At 42.7% G+C, this 17,283-nt stretch overlaps 2 protein-coding genes across 2 annotated transcripts; one reads left to right on the forward strand and one right to left on the reverse strand.

Moving 5' to 3' along the window:
* The first annotated feature begins 135 nt into the window (after positions 1–135).
* pdia4 (protein disulfide isomerase family A, member 4) lies at positions 136–5,911 on the forward strand. The gene is made up of 10 exons (XM_083995342.1): positions 136–440; positions 1,250–1,433; positions 1,619–1,824; positions 1,915–2,053; positions 2,912–3,117; positions 3,230–3,388; positions 3,563–3,714; positions 3,948–4,104; positions 4,271–4,504; positions 5,215–5,911. The coding sequence occupies exons 1-10, from the start codon at positions 365–367 to the stop codon at positions 5,625–5,627; spliced, it is 1,926 nt and encodes a 641-aa protein (XP_083851468.1). The 5' UTR covers positions 136–364; the 3' UTR covers positions 5,628–5,911.
* A 48-nt stretch (positions 5,912–5,959) lies between these two features.
* Positions 5,960–17,283, reverse strand: LOC311003824 (alanine aminotransferase 2-like). Its single transcript, XM_083995703.1, has 11 exons — positions 17,093–17,283; positions 13,061–13,150; positions 12,336–12,444; positions 12,029–12,162; positions 10,452–10,695; positions 10,243–10,322; positions 9,647–9,783; positions 8,767–8,941; positions 7,705–7,860; positions 7,510–7,622; positions 5,960–6,641 (listed from the first exon to the last, which is right to left on the reverse strand). The coding sequence occupies exons 1-11, from the start codon at positions 17,240–17,242 to the stop codon at positions 6,551–6,553; spliced, it is 1,479 nt and encodes a 492-aa protein (XP_083851829.1). The 5' UTR covers positions 17,243–17,283; the 3' UTR covers positions 5,960–6,550.

The raw sequence follows: 17,283 nt of genomic DNA on the forward strand, positions 1-17,283 counted from the left end.
CAGCAGCAGGTCATAGAGGGAAACAAACATCCAATCGCATCCTTCAACGTCTCGGGCTTGAGGAATTGAGTGGCGACTTGTGATTGGTCGACAGCCGACGATGGGAGCCAATCACAACGTGGCAAGTCAGACAACTTCCAGACGGAGGAGGCGGCGTGCGTGATTTCAAGAGTGATTTATAGTTTGTATGAAACCAGCTTCCACAGCCACTCATCAGTATTGATCCGTGGGGGGTCTGTGCAGCCGACAGTATTTTTTGATGACATTCATCAGCGTTATTAGCTAAGTTAATTAGCCAGGTCTTTTTGACACGGAGCCGCATCATCATCATCACCATCACCACCACCACCACCCGGCGGGGACAATGAGGAAGATCGCCCTGTTGTTGATTGTGCTGCTCGGCGTTGCACACTTCGCAGCTGTCAGCAGATGTGACGATGGTGAGTAGTGGGAGATATTTCACATCTCTGCGTGATTATTACAGCGAGACGAGTCAGTCAGATAAAGCTGCTGTGTGTGGTTTTTCCTGTTAGCATGCTGGCTAACAGCACGGGTCGGCTAATGTCAACACAACTGCCTCCTCACAAGAATAATTACTATAGTTACAGTTACCTGGCTCCTCTGTATGTTAGCATTACATTAGGATTAGGCTCATTCATAATACCGGTAATTGTTTCAATTAAAACTTTATTAGGCAGCAACATTGTGACAGTGTCCCTCAGCTTTTGCTAATAACTGATACAGTGGCGTGAACAGTTAAGTATGTGGAAGATTAAATGATATCCAAGAGGCATAAAGTTACAGATGACACATTGCCTTTACATTTTAAACAATATATATTTTCATTTTTCGTCTTTTACATTTTCCAAATGACAGAAAAGCAAAGTGTTGGCCACCCTGCATAGTTAGTCTAGTAGCCACCCACTTTGGAAACTATCACAGCGTGTCTAAAGCTTGTCTGATACCTTGGTCAAAGTTATCTGAGAGCTCAAGTCTCCTGAGTTTCCCATTCTTTTGCAGGCTAGAAAACAAAGATAAAACACTGATATGGTTTAAAATATTGAAAAGAGTGTTTCATGTTTAACTTTATACCTTTTGGAGATAATTGCATCTTTCACTTGCTTACTGTACCTGTTCACATTAACAGAAATTTTGACCAGGGCTGTCCAAACTTTTGCATGTCACTGTATGTACACACTGTCCAAGCTTTTACCCTTCCTGTAAATCAACCCGTTTTGTTTGGCATCAGATGTCACAGGGGAGAAGGAGGAAGGCGATGAAGTGGACAGTGACGATGAGGAGGATGAGGATGATGAGGATGATGATGACACAGAGGTGAAAGAAGAGAACGGGGTGTTGATTCTCAACGACAACAACTATGACACCTTCATGGAGGGGAAAGACACAGTTTTAATAGAGTTTTACGCTCCATGGTAAGTTTGATATTTCACTGTTTATTATAAACATAGTTACAGTCAAAGCGTGTTGAGACTTAAACATTTGCAGAGGAGGAGAAGAAACTGAGAAAGTCTACACAGCGTGACTTTTTTTACTCTCACAGTCACATCCCAGCAAACTGAAAAAACAAACATCTGTGTTCTCTTGTTTATCTTCTTAGGTGTGGTCATTGCAAACAGTTTGCCCCTGAGTATGAAAAAATTGCTCAGGCACTCAAGGAGAACGATCCTCCCGTACCTGTGGCCAAAGTGGATGCAACCATAGCCAGCGAGTTGGCGGGCAGATTCGAAGTGTCGGGCTATCCCACCATCAAGATCGTTAAAAACGGGGAGCCAGTGGACTACGATGGAGACAGGACGCAGAACGGTAGAGATGGTTCATTCAGTTTAAACACAGACACGCGTTCTTTAAATGAAAAATGACCAGTATAATAATGGAGGTGGTGAAATGTTGCAGCTATTGTGGATCGTGTGAAGGAGGTGGCTCAGCCTGACTGGAAGCCCCCTCCTGAGGCCACGCTGGTGCTGACCAAAGACAACTTTGATGAGACTGTGAACAACGCAGACATCATCCTGGTGGAGTTCTACGCCCCCTGGTCAGTCAGATTGACACACACACACACACACACACACACACACACACACACACACACACACACACACACACACACACACACACACACACACACACACACACACACACACACACACACACACACACACGGTGGATTTTTTTTTAAACAGCAGATTTTAAAGCAACACTATGTTGTTTTTCGACCTTGAAGGGATAGGTCAACATTTTGGCAAATTGGCCCATAATCCCTATAGTCATAGCAGTAGGTTCGTTACCTTTTATTTGTCGGTGCAAGCTATTTTTAGAACGGCGGAGCAGAGCCGCGAGCTGCTCAGAGCTACGCTACAGAGGCTCATGGGATTTCTTGGTTTCCCTCATCTAACTCATCAAATACACAATCCAACAACTCCAAAACGCTCTCGTGGACAAGTTGTGACCTGCACATTCATCTCGCTATGACATAATAACAGAACGTTACAAGACAGAGTTGTTTTTGAGGTAAATTCATGCAAAACTGCTGATGCGCGTTCCCGTCGGGGGAAGTTTTTAGGCAAGCAGTCTCAAAAACAACTCTGTCTCGTGACGTTCTATTTTTTATCTCGTAGCGTGGTGAATGTGCAGGTCACAACTTGTCCACGAGAGCGTTTTGGAGTTGTTGGATTGTGTTTGATGCTGCTGCAGCAGCAGCGGTATCCGGCACTTTCAACAATTACGCACAACCCCGCTCAGGCTGCAGCAGCACAACTCATCCTATTAACCGTTTTTTCTACCATTTAAATGAGTTTAGAAACATTATTTTAAGGCAGAGAAACTACATAGTGTTGCTCTTCGGCAAATGAAACCTTCCTTATTGTTTTCGTCTGTCATAACCGACCTCCAGGTGCGGACACTGTAAGAGTTTGGCTCCCGAGTACGAGAAGGCAGCCAAGGAGCTGAGCCAGCGCACTCCTCCCATTCCTCTGGCCAAGGTTGACGCCACTGTGGAGAACGAGATCGCCACACGCTTTGAAGTCACAGGCTACCCCACCCTCAAGATCTTCAGGAAGGGAAAGATGTTTGACTACAACGGACCCAGAGAGAAGTATGGTAGGTATCTGGACCGTTTTCCATGCACGAACCAACCAAGGTTATTATGTAGATCTGTATGCACATTTATTTCTTGATTAGCTACGACCCACCTCTCTCACTTTCTGCACAGGCATTGTTGACTACATGGGTGAGCAGGCAGGACCTCCCTCCAAACAGGTGCAGGCAGCAAAACAGGTGCAGGAGCTCATCAAGGATGGAGACGACGCCGTCATCGTCGGTGTGTTCTCCAGCGAAGAGGACGCAGCCTACGAGATCTACATCGAGGCTTGTGAGTAGTTCCACCACGACCTGGATAGAAAAACATATTGTTACTGTTATTTTGTAATGATTCAGTGAATTATAAAAAAAATAGTTCAGGATATATTTCATACAGTATCTGCAAATGACAACCCCCTCAAAACTTCAAACTCAGACTGACCTGTGCTGCTGCTCTGTCCGGCAGGTCACGCTCTGAGGGAAGACTTCAGCTTCCGTCACTCCTTCAGCTCTGAAGTGAACAAACTGCTGAAGGCGTCACCCGGTCAGGTCGTCATCGTTCACCCTGAGAAGTTCCGCTCCAAGTACGAGCCAGCATCACACACACTGGCAGTCAAGGTACAGTCAGTTTTACAATTTATTTATTTATTTATTTCATTTCTCTGGTTGAATTTGAAATGGTTTCGTTGGATATGAAACTGTGATTTGCTTTCTTTCAGTTTGAATGTCAGTGTCACAGTGAACAGTCACAGCAAAAGAGACATCTTTGCATCACCCAACTCTGAAACTGATCTTGAGTTAAAATCAAATTTGAACTCTCAGTCTTTTTTCTTTTTTCCCCGACTGCACAGGACTCAACGCCAGTGTCAGAAGTACAGGAGTTCTTCAAGAAGCACGTGACTCCTCTGGTGGGTCACAGGAAACCAAGCAATGACGCCAAGCGCTACACAAAACGACCCCTGGTGGTCGTGTATTATGGAGTCGACTTCAGCTTCGACTACAGAAAAAGTGAGTTTGTTAAAATGCTGTTTAGTTCAGATGTTCATTGTTTAAAATGTAGACAACTGAAATCCAACATTGCTTAATACTAGATTTGTTTTGAAGTTCTTGATTTTACCAACTCATATATCCTGTAGATGCAAATCAGTTTACTTAATTCCTAATTAATCTCCAGCCACACAGTTCTGGAGGTCCAAGGTGCTCGAGGTGGCCAAAGACTTCCCAGAGTACATGTTTGCCATCGCTGATGAGGAAGACTACGCTGAGGAGCTGAAGAGCCTGGGCCTGAGTGAGAGCGGAGAGGATGTCAATGTGGCCATTTTGGAAGACGGAGGCAAGAAGTTCGCCATGGAGCCTGAGGAGTTTGACTCGGAGGTGCTGCACGACTTTGTGAAGGCTTTTAAGAAAGGTGAGTGTTCAGTAGTGTTTTTTTTATGCAACACTTCATAATAACTACACACTGTTTAGCTTTAGTAAGGCACTCGTCCTACAATGATACTAGTTAGTATGTCATTTATAAAGACTGTTTAACTCTTGATGAGATCATCTGTAATGTGTTTTAATGGTAACCCAAGTATCACACTAATTACAAACCAGTTATTCAGGTAATGTCACTGTCAGTGTTACATAAGATCATATAGTAAGTGTAATTAAATGATGAAAAACTATTTAGATCATGTACATGTATGTTCACTCCTACCTACAATGATCTAGACATGCTAAGTTGTGGCTAATGAGTGTGTTTAATAGATGTTTAATTTCATGAGATTATTAATAAAAGGTTAAACATTTATAACTGTTTGTAAATTGCAGACTAATTAGTATGTATCAATGTAGGAAGAATGCTTGATTAATACTTTCCTGCAGGGGTTTTGAAGAAATAAACGAATACATGTTTTTTCAGGTAGAGGACTGTAAGGAAGATTCAGTTTTTTTTCTTGAAGTGTTTCAGTTTTGAACTGTTAAATTAATCTGATTATTTCCAGGTTTTCAGATAAGTGAGTTTATGCAGCAGTAGATAAATATTTCACTATCTGATGAAAACACACGACTCCAGATCTGATTAGCTGCTATTTCTATCACGTATTTAAATGTTTTCTACTTGTTTCCCTTACACAGGAAAGCTCAAAGCCATCGTCAAGTCCCAGCCCGTGCCAAAGAACAACAAGGGACCAGTTAAGGTCGTTGTCGGAAAAACCTTCGACGACATCGTCATGGATACCCAGAAGGACGTCCTGATCGAGTTCTACGCCCCCTGGTGTGGCCACTGTAAGAAACTGGAGCCTGACTTTTTGGCTCTGGGCAAAAAGTACAAAGGGGAGAAGAACCTGGTGATCGCCAAGATGGACGCCACAGCCAACGACGTGCCAAACGAGAGCTACAAGGTGGAGGGCTTCCCCACAATATACTTTGCTCCGAGCGACAGTAAGCAACACCCGGTCAAATTCGAAGGCGGAGACAGAACAGTAGACGGATTCAGTAAGTTCATAGAGAAACATGCCACAAAACTACAGAAGAGAGATGAACTTTGAAAACATCTCTTCACCAGTAGCTAAGAACACTTGCCGCTCTCGGGGCGGAGACGCGGACGGAGGCGTCCGGGGAAGGTGAAGGGAACGCAGTGGCGTTATAAACGGTGTTACTGAGTTGAGTGATGATTACCGTGTTCAATCATCCTTTTAGTTTCTGTTCATTTGAAGAGATTCAGCCTTCTTCTGTTTCTAAAAAGCATGTAAGCACTGTTGAGGATTTACGTCTTTTTAAATAAAACTCAAAATGACGGCAGCTCTGTCCGCCGACACTGGAAAGTGACTCTTTTGTTACTGTACAAATCAAACTGGAAAATGCTTGAGAACAAAGTGTTTTTTTTTTTTTTTTTTTTTAGAAATTCAAGTGTTTTAATCACATTTATGAACAATTTAAACATTAGTAATACAAAGGTATGCTCTCTGAGACGGGCAGTACTTGGTGCATCCTCTACAGTCAGTCAGGTTCATCAAGTCACCTAACCTGTTATTAACATGATCATTTTTAAACTAATTTGTCTGTTAAAAGTCTTGGCAGGAGCGAGATGCACCTGTCGCAGTGTCTGTGACGAGAACATCTGAATTATCTAATACTTCTACAAAGATACCAACATCTAAAATCATCTTCACATCACAAACATGGCCGGGTTATACTTTGGGAAAGTGCAGCATGCACTGACACATGACTACATCTTCACAGGCTGTATGTATGTACATAATATGAACAGTGCACATGTTTGTACTAGTTATCTAAAAGGAAAATGTTCATGGTTCCTCGCTGCTGCACAACACTGAAGAAATGTGAAAGATCTGGTCTGGTGAGGAGACCACAGCTCTGAGGTGAGGGCTCGTTCCCACGTGAAGGCACTTGAACATACTGGCACTGAGAGTGAGTTGGTTCTTGAGATGTAGCTCAGGGTGGAGAACTCTTAGGAGAACTGTTTCGTGAACCGCAGGTGGAAGTCCCGAATTTTCTGCAGCACAATCTTCAGCTTCTCGGTGGGAGGCAGGATGGTCATCCTGAACAGAGGAGGGACGTGGGTTAAATCACTCTAACTTGTTTTCTCCCCTCAAGCACAGAGACTGTGTAGCTCTCTCTCCCCCTACTTGTTATTTATCTTCTTCCCCTCCTACCCTTTTCCTCTTTTTCTCCTTCTCTTACTCTCTGCAGCTTCTCTCACCTCCACAGTTTTAGAGTCTGGATCTACAACTGCAAAACCACTAAACACCTGCTGCTAAATTCACCATGATTAATAATAACAACTGCTGTTTCATTATTCCTTACATCAGTAGGAGTATTACAGTCGCCATTAACATTATTATTGCTTTTACTTGCTGCTGCTGTCGTAATAACAATTCTTATTATTGCATGCTGTTCCTGCTTTTCCTCTGATGTCAAGTGCTTGGTCTTGGTTTGAATTGTTGAGTTATGGTAAATAAATAAGTCACTTCTGTTGTGAAGTGACATCCTGTTTCAGGATATTTAGGATATAGAAACAGTTTGTACCTCAGAGCTCAACACGCTGCAATGTTAAGAAAACATGTGCAAATACATAAATACATCAATTCCATCAATTTGACAATGTGTTGCAAAACCCGTAACCCAACAGAGGAGTTTCTGGGGACACAAAAAGTGACAGACCCACAGCTGTTTTTTTTATTTTTGGTTTATTATAACATCAATATTGATATAATTGCAAATATGTACTATTCTGTAATTGTGAAACGTGCTGCACCCCCCAGCTGGGTCCGCCACTTTTTTGTCCCTGGAAACACGTCTGTTGTGTTGTGTTTTTTGCAGCACATGCATCGTCAAAATAATGTAGATGTTTTCTGAATTTGTAGCGTCTTTGTGTGTGTTGTAGTGAGACTGAGTCACTGCACTAACCTGAAGTGGAAGGTTCCCTCTCTCTGACCGAAGCCACTTCCAGGGACCAGACAGATCCCCTCCTCCTCCAGCAGCTTCATACAGTAGAACATGTCTGGGACCTGGCCTTCCTCCTGTGGAGATACACATTAGTGTGTGTTATTATCTATCCAAATATTTGAATGAATGATGATGCAGGGTCTGTGTAGAGCAGACCTTGGCTTTGTCAATGGCCTTCTGAGGTAGAGTGATGCGAGGGAAGGTGTACATGGCCCCCTGGACCGGGTTACAAGTGATCCCAGGTACTGTGTTGAAGCCCTCCTCTGTTAGCCTGGCCTTCTCTGCTAAAGCCGCCAACACCGCTGTCCGCTCCTGGAGGGGAAGGTAAAACAGTAAAACTATCAGTGATGCATGAAAACATGAACTCAAACCTGCCACAATGTGCAAAAAAACCCCCAAAAAACAGTGTGTCCCAGTTCAGCTGCTCAACACTGTCAGTCTCTCTGCTGAGTCAGCACCTCCTCTAGAAGTTAATGATCATCAGCTTTTACCACTTTATCACCAGGTTGTTAACAAGAAAGTCTCCACTGTACAAAGCTCGTGGTAAATCATCCATATAACCTCTATTGTGTTCAGTGTTTTCACAGGCTGCAGCTGGAGCGACAGTCTAATGTCTTTTAATTGGCCAGGTTAATGGGATGTGTTCACTGGGCGCCGTGGCGACTATAGGCTGAAATCAGACCCTTTGCAAAGTACTTCATGAGAGTAGATGTGTATGTTCATTCACTTAATGTTTTACTTTAATGTTCCAGTCACAGGGTAGCTTCTCTAACCTTAAGACACCATCAGTGCTTTTGCAGCAAGAGACTCATAGGAGCCGTGGACCTAATGGCTTCCATACACTGCGTAATGCTTCTGCCTACATGTGGGTCTGAAACGCACAAACCAACATTAAAGTCCCATGCATTATATATATATATACATTATAGAACATTGTTCTGCTGTTGAAGAGGCAAATCATCTGTAAATGATGTGCAGGGACATGTTAAAGAAATAAGAGAACATGCCTTTTCCTGTAATTAGTGCGGATTTCACAACTAACTGAGTGACGTGGAAGAACTTGAAACCTTAGCCCATTCAGTGCAGCCTTTGTGTGCATAGATTACATGGTGTGGTATTTACAAGTATTTACTTAAGTTAATTCTGTGTTTGCATGCACTCAGAGCATTACCAGGATGTGTGCTGTGTGCGCTGCTGTGCCTTGTGTGTTACTCAGACCTTCATAAATGTGGTGTAGGAGGGCTCATCGGGCTGCGGGGGGTTGACCACCAGGTCCAGGAGAGCCTGTCCAGGAACGGGGGGACACAGACGCACCGACACCAGTTTGGTGAGCTGGACCTTAACGTCTGGGTCCATGTTGATCACCTCCATGTAGCCGCCGCGGAACCCACACCTGACAGAGACAAACAAAGGAGAGTCAAACACAAAAGTCAATCTTAGTGCAGCTGATGGACACGTCAGCAACAAATAGGTAATTTAAAGGAGCCCTGTGCAGTTTTCTAGTAAACAAACATTTACATTTTCTGTTACTGTATCATCAAGGTCAAACAAACATGTTGAATTCCTTCATAACAAAACATCCTCTAAGCTGAGGCTCCTGCACATGTTTTGAATCCTGTAAGGTTTACATAAAAAATTATTACAAATTAACTTTTTCATACTTCGACTCCATATTTTTCACATTTTATTCAAATATGCTGAAAAAAATAAACCCTTAATACTAAAATCTCTGAGAGATAACATTATCATTCTAAACAGCGTTTCTTTTGTTATTTAGTTGTTTACTTTGGCCCAGCAAGTTGTATCCATTGAAAAGGCACTGTGTTGCTCCAGCATAGTTTTATACAAAAAAAAAGTCTGTAAAAAGTTAATGCAGCGACACTAATAATTTACTTGGGAAGTTAATTTGTAAATATTATAAACTGCAACTGGATGAAATCCAACTTATTTTGGGGAATTTGTTGACAATGCATAAAAACCAGTGGCAGGGCACCAATAATTTTATTGTTCACTTCACAGGTCACCTCTCAATATAAATGCAATAAACCTGATTAATATCACGTACACTGGCCTGTGTGTGTGTGTGTGTGTTACTCACTCTCCCATGTAGCATTTGGAGGTGGAGTGGAAGGAGGCCATCTCCACTGTGTTGGAGTACTCTGGTCCCATCTCAAACAACACCTTCTTAAAGGAGTGAAATTTACAGCCCTCTGCATACACGTTATCCTGGTAGACCTACAATACAGACAGCCCAATGAACAACACATCATTATTATCATTATTAAAAACAAAAAAAACATCAGTACACATAGGAAGTACCTTTAGAAAAATTGACAAAAAAGAATAATTTAAGTGCCAGAAATAGAAATATAGCAAATGATGTACTGTATTTAGCTTCTGTATATGTCTTGTTATCGTTTTATGAAAGGAATTATAAGGATGATACATACCGGTGTGTACATATTTTCTCTTAACTTTTTTCAATCTAATAGAATATCTGACATTTAATTGTTATTTCTGCTGTACTTGATACCACTAGATTTAGAGGTGTTTCTATATTTTGTAACCACTGTTAATCATAATATTGAAATTTATTAGCAGGAAAATGTGCAACTGTGTCTTGTTATTTGTTTTTTCAGATAAAAATTCTGGGTGAAGAATATATGAAAAGAAGAAATGGTATTTGTGAATTACTTCATCAGCCATAAGGAAGAGATGCTCCTCTTTAGCGAATCGGATCACGTCTTCAATGCACTGCCTGCTCTGGACCTGACCTGCCAAACAGAACAACCAGTGTGATGACTGAACGGTACAAGAATTTTCCACCCAAGATAACAATAACAAAATGGATCAACTCCATATCTGCTGCGTCTAATTTGGAAACTACAAAACGCCAGACACACCGGTGGGGTTTCCAGGGTTGATAATGCAGAGGACACGAGGGTTGCAGTGCTTCCTGGCTTCATTCAGCGACCTCCTGAGCTCCGCCACATCCAGACTCCAGCACTTGTCCTCGTCCAGGTAGTAACTGATCTGCACCGCGGCCAGGTCGGCCAGGGCAGCCGAGTACAGAGGGTACTGTGGGATGGAGATCATCACTCCTGTTCGACTCTGACCCTCGCCGCACACCAGCAGCTTCAGCATGGTCTGGAAATATGAGGAACAAAAACCTTTATTCTGGAAAATGGTTATGGCAGTGGTTCCCAACCTTTTTTGACTCGTGACCCCATTTTGACATCACAAATTTTTGGCGACCCCGTGGTGATTGCAGCCATCGATCAAGATGCGCCAGCTCAGATATTTTATTTGAACTCGATTTATATTCAAGAAAGTGAAAGTATAGAATACAGTTGTTTAAGAATATGTGTGTGTTTAATCTTTTTTTTTTTTAATAATTAGTTAAAAATTTATTTTTATGAGTAATTTTTTTGGTAACACTTAAGATTAGGGAACACATATTCACCATTAACTAGGTGCTTATTAATATGCATATAAGTAGCTTATTAGCTCTTTATTAGTAATTATTAAGCATGTATTAACACCTTATTCTACCTCTATTACACCATGAATTAAGATTTTTCCTGATATTAACTAATTATGGCTTATTCATTGTAAATTAATGCATTGTTGTTTCTGAATAATGATGTGAATAACCAGTGGGTTATTGGGGCCTTGTACAGGGGCAGTAGCACAAGAACAGTAATTGTTCCTTTATCACTCTGAATTAGTATAGCATTAATGCATTCATTTACAATGAATAAGCCATAATTAGGAGTTAATATCAGGAAAAATCTTAATTCATGGTGTAATAGAGGTAGAATAAGGCTATGTAGAATAAGGTGTTAATATGTGCTTAATAATTACTAATATGGAGCTAGTAAGCTACTTATATGCATATTAATAAGCACCTAGTTAATGGTGAATATGTGTTCCCTAATCTAAAGTGTTACCATTTTTTTTTTAATCAATTACTAGACATTTCAGGTGACCCCATTTGACTTTCAGGTGGCCCCATGTGGGGTCTGGACCCCAAGGTTGAAAAACACTGGGTCATCATGGATTGGCAGGATGTGGCTGCACAGGCAACCAGCCCTGGTCATTTTGCACATGACAAAACTAACATAGTGTGGATGCTGGACGACTTGATGTAACACGATCTATTTCATGGCAGCGGAGTAAAGCAACTGCAATACACAACCTAAGTGCAGTAGTTGAGTGTATCTTAAGGTCATTCAGTAGCCTGATTAGGTTGCATAAAACCACAGGAGGAGGCTGTATTGACTGAGACAAAGGTCTGTGGGTGGAGTCAAAGTACATATGTGCAAAGTGCATCTGAGTATATAATTAACAGAAGTTGAATCAAGATGAAACAGATGCATGGGTCATTTATACTAAAAGTGGGTCATCTCTGCAGGATTATGGTAAACAACTTGTGGAACAGCTCTGGGAAGTCTGTTATGAAGACGTATAGCTCCCGTACCACAATGGCATCACTGGCCCCAGTAGAGAGGTAGATGTTGTCGGGGTTGGAGGGAATTCCACCATCTCTCTTCTCTATGTATCGTGCCACATCCTGGCGAACGCACTCAATCCCCTGGCTGGCACTGTAGGCCCCTGGCACACAGGAAGAATGGACTTTGATTCACACAGACACAGACCACGCTACATTGATCAGCCCGGTGTTTGTACAGAATCGGACTATATACGCTTAGTGACGCATGTTGCTGAAAGGCAGGGGAAAGAAAGGCGAGAACGTGGTTGGTGGAGCGACGGGGGAGTTGTCTGACCTATACTGTGACCTCCGCAGCTCTCCAGAATACGCCGCGCTCTTTTCTTGGCATCCTCTGGGAACTTGTTGTCTTCCAGGAGCTCAGGGTAGGAACACAGAGCCAAGACCTGAGGGAGGAGGAGGACAAAACAATCACAACAACATATCTGACAGTAACAAAACACCCAGTGGATTCACACGCACACACACACACTACTGTTCTAAACTTTTACAACACCGACTGATATTTTTTTGTGTGTGCGTTTATTGAAATCTCAACAGTTCAAGTCCAGTGAAAAACCCTTAAAGTTATAGTTTAGGTTTTTTTTGATGTGGGGCTGTGCGAGGTAATCAGTACATTATTTGCAGCGGATCCTGAGCAGCGCATACTGACTCACACAAGCCCATGTCAAAAAACCTGAAATATCCCTTTAAATAGTACAAAGGTAAGAGGTAAACAATTTAAGGTAGAAAAGCTTTTGTTGATGACTCATAAAGCCTCAGTCTGTTCAAAGGTAGTGTCTCAATTTAGTTCAACAAAAAGATTGTGATCTCTTGTGTCTAAAGTCTGATATTTTATTATCGTTTTTATCTTCGTGAATCATGTAACCTAAAAAAAGGCTGTAAAATATTCCAAATCTTTTGGCCAGCGGTGCATGGAAAAGTAGTAAATCAAGTTTTACAAGCACCTAAGTACTCCCTACACACAATTACTGGAGTCACAACTGCACAAAGTGGACCAACCTGTCTGAGAAATGTAATTGGTTTCTGGCCCATGGCGTGAGCATCGCCTATGTTCGCCTTGATGACTTCTGTGAAAGGTTTCTTGACTCCCTGTGGAGATAAAAACAGATCAGAGTGGGAGTCAGTTGCACAGGGTCAGGGTTTGGGTTCAGGTGAGGAAGGTGTAGAAAATATGGAGCCATATGGAGAGGAAAACAGTGACAGGAAAGAGTGAGCTTCTCATTCTTCCAGATAATCACAGGCTTTTTCAACAGAGAGGATGTGTCTGGACGTGTAAAACAGACTAAAAGTGCGAAGAAGACGACATACGAGTTCAGGATTCTCCTGCGGCAGCCTGCAGTGCTAACCTGGCCGTGGGCTGCAGACATTCTTTCAACGCCTGCGTTTCAAATCTCTGAGGTTATCACCGCGAGGAGCACTTTGCCTTAGTGAAGCTTCATTTCATTTCCCCAGCACAGGGAAATGAAATCTCTTTCAGTCTAACATCTTTTGTTGTTACCACCCGACGGCTCAGTGTGTAAAATTTAATCACAAATCACAGCTACTTGGATTCACATCACACAAACCAGCACCGTGTGGTTCCCTGAACACCCATGCATGCATCTTCTCTCTTCAGCGCCCTTTTTGTTTTGCAGAGACCCTGACTGGAGCCTGGTTTGGCCTTTGGAGCAGGAGCAGTAATGACGCTGCTGCTGCTGGAGCTGGAGCTTACAGAAACACAAACCCCTCAGTGTTTGTGAGGTCAGAGCATTACTCCAGATCTGCTGGCTTAATAACGAGTTTGGATTGTTTCATGTTATCCCTCATTTCCTAATTTGAACCATTTTACTCCTTCAGTCCACTCACTGTTGCCCTCTATTAAATCAGCATGCCCTTTATTCTGATCTCATTGACTAAATTGGATCCTACCAGCTCTGGTTCGGTGCCTGTTTGTTTGTTGGGCGCCACATGCTGGCTGCACCTGTTGCTGTTTATTAAGCGACCTAATGCGACAATGGATGAGCGACAAGGTTTTAATAGATACCTGATACCCATAAGGACTTTTTTTTGTGACATATTGCTGTGTGCACTTATAATTAATAGTCAAAACTAACAAGCCAATACATGCCCAATAACATTATAATATAGATAATGGATTTGTGAACTCAAACATGTTAATTACACTAGGAAACATCTTGTGAAACTTGTTTTTAGCAGAGAGGTTCTTTGCTGAAACTTGCCTCGTGTGTTTGAGGTTGTGTTAGTGCAGCCACCTGAACGTACGTAACATTTCCCATACTGAATTTAGGTTGACTCTTTAATGGTTTCACGCTATACATGACTACCCAGGCCAGCTAATTATCACAAGTCTTGTCCTTCCTGCCACTCTGGAGAGGTTGGAAGAGGAAAGAAACCCCAAAGGAATACAGCACAATTAGCCGCTTCTCTCTCTCTCTCTCTTTCCCACACTTCTTTAACCTTACAGAACCTGAGCAGTCGGAGCTTTCTAAATATCTTGAAGGCTCCTGTGGTTTCAATGATCCTTGACATGATTCAGCTTGTTTTACAAGATAAAATACCAGGAAAAAGCCTCCAAGGTCACTGGGAAAGTTTTCCCTTTAACCGAGTCAATATTATCATTTCTGTCCTCGCGTGACGACAGGACTGAGACCTACGAGGTTAGCGTTTAGTCCGATGAGAACTCGTTTAGAAATCTATGTAAATGGGCGCAGCACGTTTCCTTTTTCAGTCCTCGTCCCTGCCTGCTCTCCGGCAACAAAGAGGCCGCTGTTCTCTGGGAAAAGAGAGAAGCCAGTCGCCTCCCCGGCTCAGCGCTGAGTTCTCCTGCTCAGTCAGCACCAGGCACTGATTACACAGGCCAGGACCGGTCAACCTGGCCAAGAAACCCTGTGGGTCACCAGGCTGAATAGAGCCTCTCCTGATAAACTGCCCTGAATTCACATTTTACTAAGTCTTCTTATGTAATCTGAAACCGTGGTCCCTCTAAGACATCGTCCAAGCTAACTGGAACTGTACTAATCAATCTCTGACTGATGCTAATTGAACCATAACCAAGCTCATGTGAGCTTTCTAACCCAATACTGTTACTACCAAGTGAGAGGAAACTTAAAGGAGAAGAGGATATATTGCAGGATATACAAAGTAAAAGTCCAAAAACACAGGTGGATTCTTTCTCTGACCTCTTTCTCTGTCGCCTGTTCATTGTCACACACAATGCAGACTTGCCAGCAGCTGATATCGAAGCCTGAATTAGCTCACTGCTGCAGTCCGGGCACTGTCATGCCAGATGTCTGTGTAAGGATTTATAAGGGTCATCATCATCGCCACACCAGCAAACGCATGCACAAACACACTTGCATAAAATCTGCTGAGCCATCAGTAAAAGTGTTCCACTCACAGATCTGACAGGAAGTAAAACCCCCTCAGATGACTGGGCAACTGTTGCCATACACACACACATACACACACTCTTCCTGACCTCGCAGAAAACTCCTGGAGCTGGAGTTCACATTTGAGGTCATTTGCATTTACTGCAAATGACCTGTCTCAGCTTTAACAGGTGAAAGTAAAAGAAAAAGAGAGAACTTCATGTTTCATTCTTTGCAAGTAAAAAATACTATCAAATAGCAAACTCCTGTTCTCTGAGCTTTGGATTTGACCTGATAAATAAATATATTAAAAAATAAAAAATATATATATAAATGTTTGAGAAAAAGAGTTATGGCATTACAGCAAGATTTGTAGTTAATCCAGCCAAGTATTAAGGTTGGGTTTGGGGTTTTAAGCAGAGGACAAACAAGTGGACTACCAGGAACTCAAGCGCTTTCAGCAGAACTGGGGCTGCTTGTATTGAACCTCCTTTTGCAGCAAAAGGCCTCGGACGCTGCTGGGCCTCACAGCTGCAGCTCAATCCAATGAGCTCCCCTCCCGCTCTCGCTCTCGCTCTGTCTGTCATGGGGAGGAGGGAGGTGGGCAAAGCCAGAGACACAAAAGAGGACAGAGAATGTACCCTCTCTTCTTATGTAATAACCATCCAACAATATACACATCCCTCCTCTACTCTCGCAGTCCTGCAGCCACCTCGGGCCAAAGAGGAGGGAACCACAGCACTCAGAGCCGGCTACAACTGCCCCCTCGCCACAGCTCATTAGGTCTCAGCTGAGGAGAAGCCTGAGTAACTCCAAGAGGAGGGGGTGGAGGGGGGTAGTTTGCATCAAAATCTACAACCTGTATGTTCCTCCATAGTCACATCTACACACTGAGTTTGTTATCATCCCCCGGGCGGAGGTGTAATCTGAGTTGTTCTGCGTCACAGTGCAGAAGCAGAACATAAAAGATACGCCGCAGCTGCCGTGCAAGGACTTTTATAAAAGCTGACCCACTGTCTGTGTCCTGTCCCCACACTCAGTCAGCAAAAGCCCTCCACAAAAAACATCTTTTTTTTTCTTTGTCAAGGAAACCCACTTCTCCTTCCTCTCTCTTTCTTTTTTTTTCTTTTAAATCTTTTACCATATCTCAAGGAAACAGAGCAAGGAAACCACTGTTTTTTCTTTTTCTTTTTGCTCAGTCAATAGGAGTTGGTGTGAGCCAAATCCATTAATAAGCATTTTTAATATTCTTTGGAGCTGCAGTGTTTTGTATTTAAAAAATAATAATTTCCATTGAATTATCAGTGGAATCAGCTGCTGGCAAAAAAAAAGAGAGAAGAGGAAGAAAAGCAAAAGTGACAAGTATCTGGCTGTTGGCTGTTGGAGTCAAATTCCAGCTGTGGAAGCGGATCAACAGCTGTGCAGCTTCCCCCACTGTCCATTCATTCATCTCCAACCACAGACACCAGACACACATGATCTGATTTCATAATGTGGGATTTCTTGGATAAACACACTGACCATAAAACGGGACTTGAAACTGTCCCTAAGAACATTCACATATGACTTGAAGATTTCATAACTCAACGCAATTCCCTCCTGAGCTCCGATTTGAACTTTAAAAAAAAAAAAAAAAAATCTTTGCACTTTATTTATTTTTTACCTCTTTCAGCTCCTTCTCTATCTGCACCGCTCGCTGCACTATGGGGCCTCGGACGGCGTACTCGACCCGCTTCACATTGGGGTTCATGTTATCCAGAGTCAGCACCTTGCCCCGGGGGGACTGGACCCCGTTCATTGCCTGCTGGGACATTTTTCCTCACGGCGAAGCGCGCACTGTTTTCCCCTCGATAT

Source organism: Trachurus trachurus (assembly GCF_905171665.1).
Source record: "Trachurus trachurus genome assembly, chromosome: 20".
In the NCBI taxonomy this organism is placed as follows: domain Eukaryota; kingdom Metazoa; phylum Chordata; class Actinopteri; order Carangiformes; family Carangidae; genus Trachurus; species Trachurus trachurus.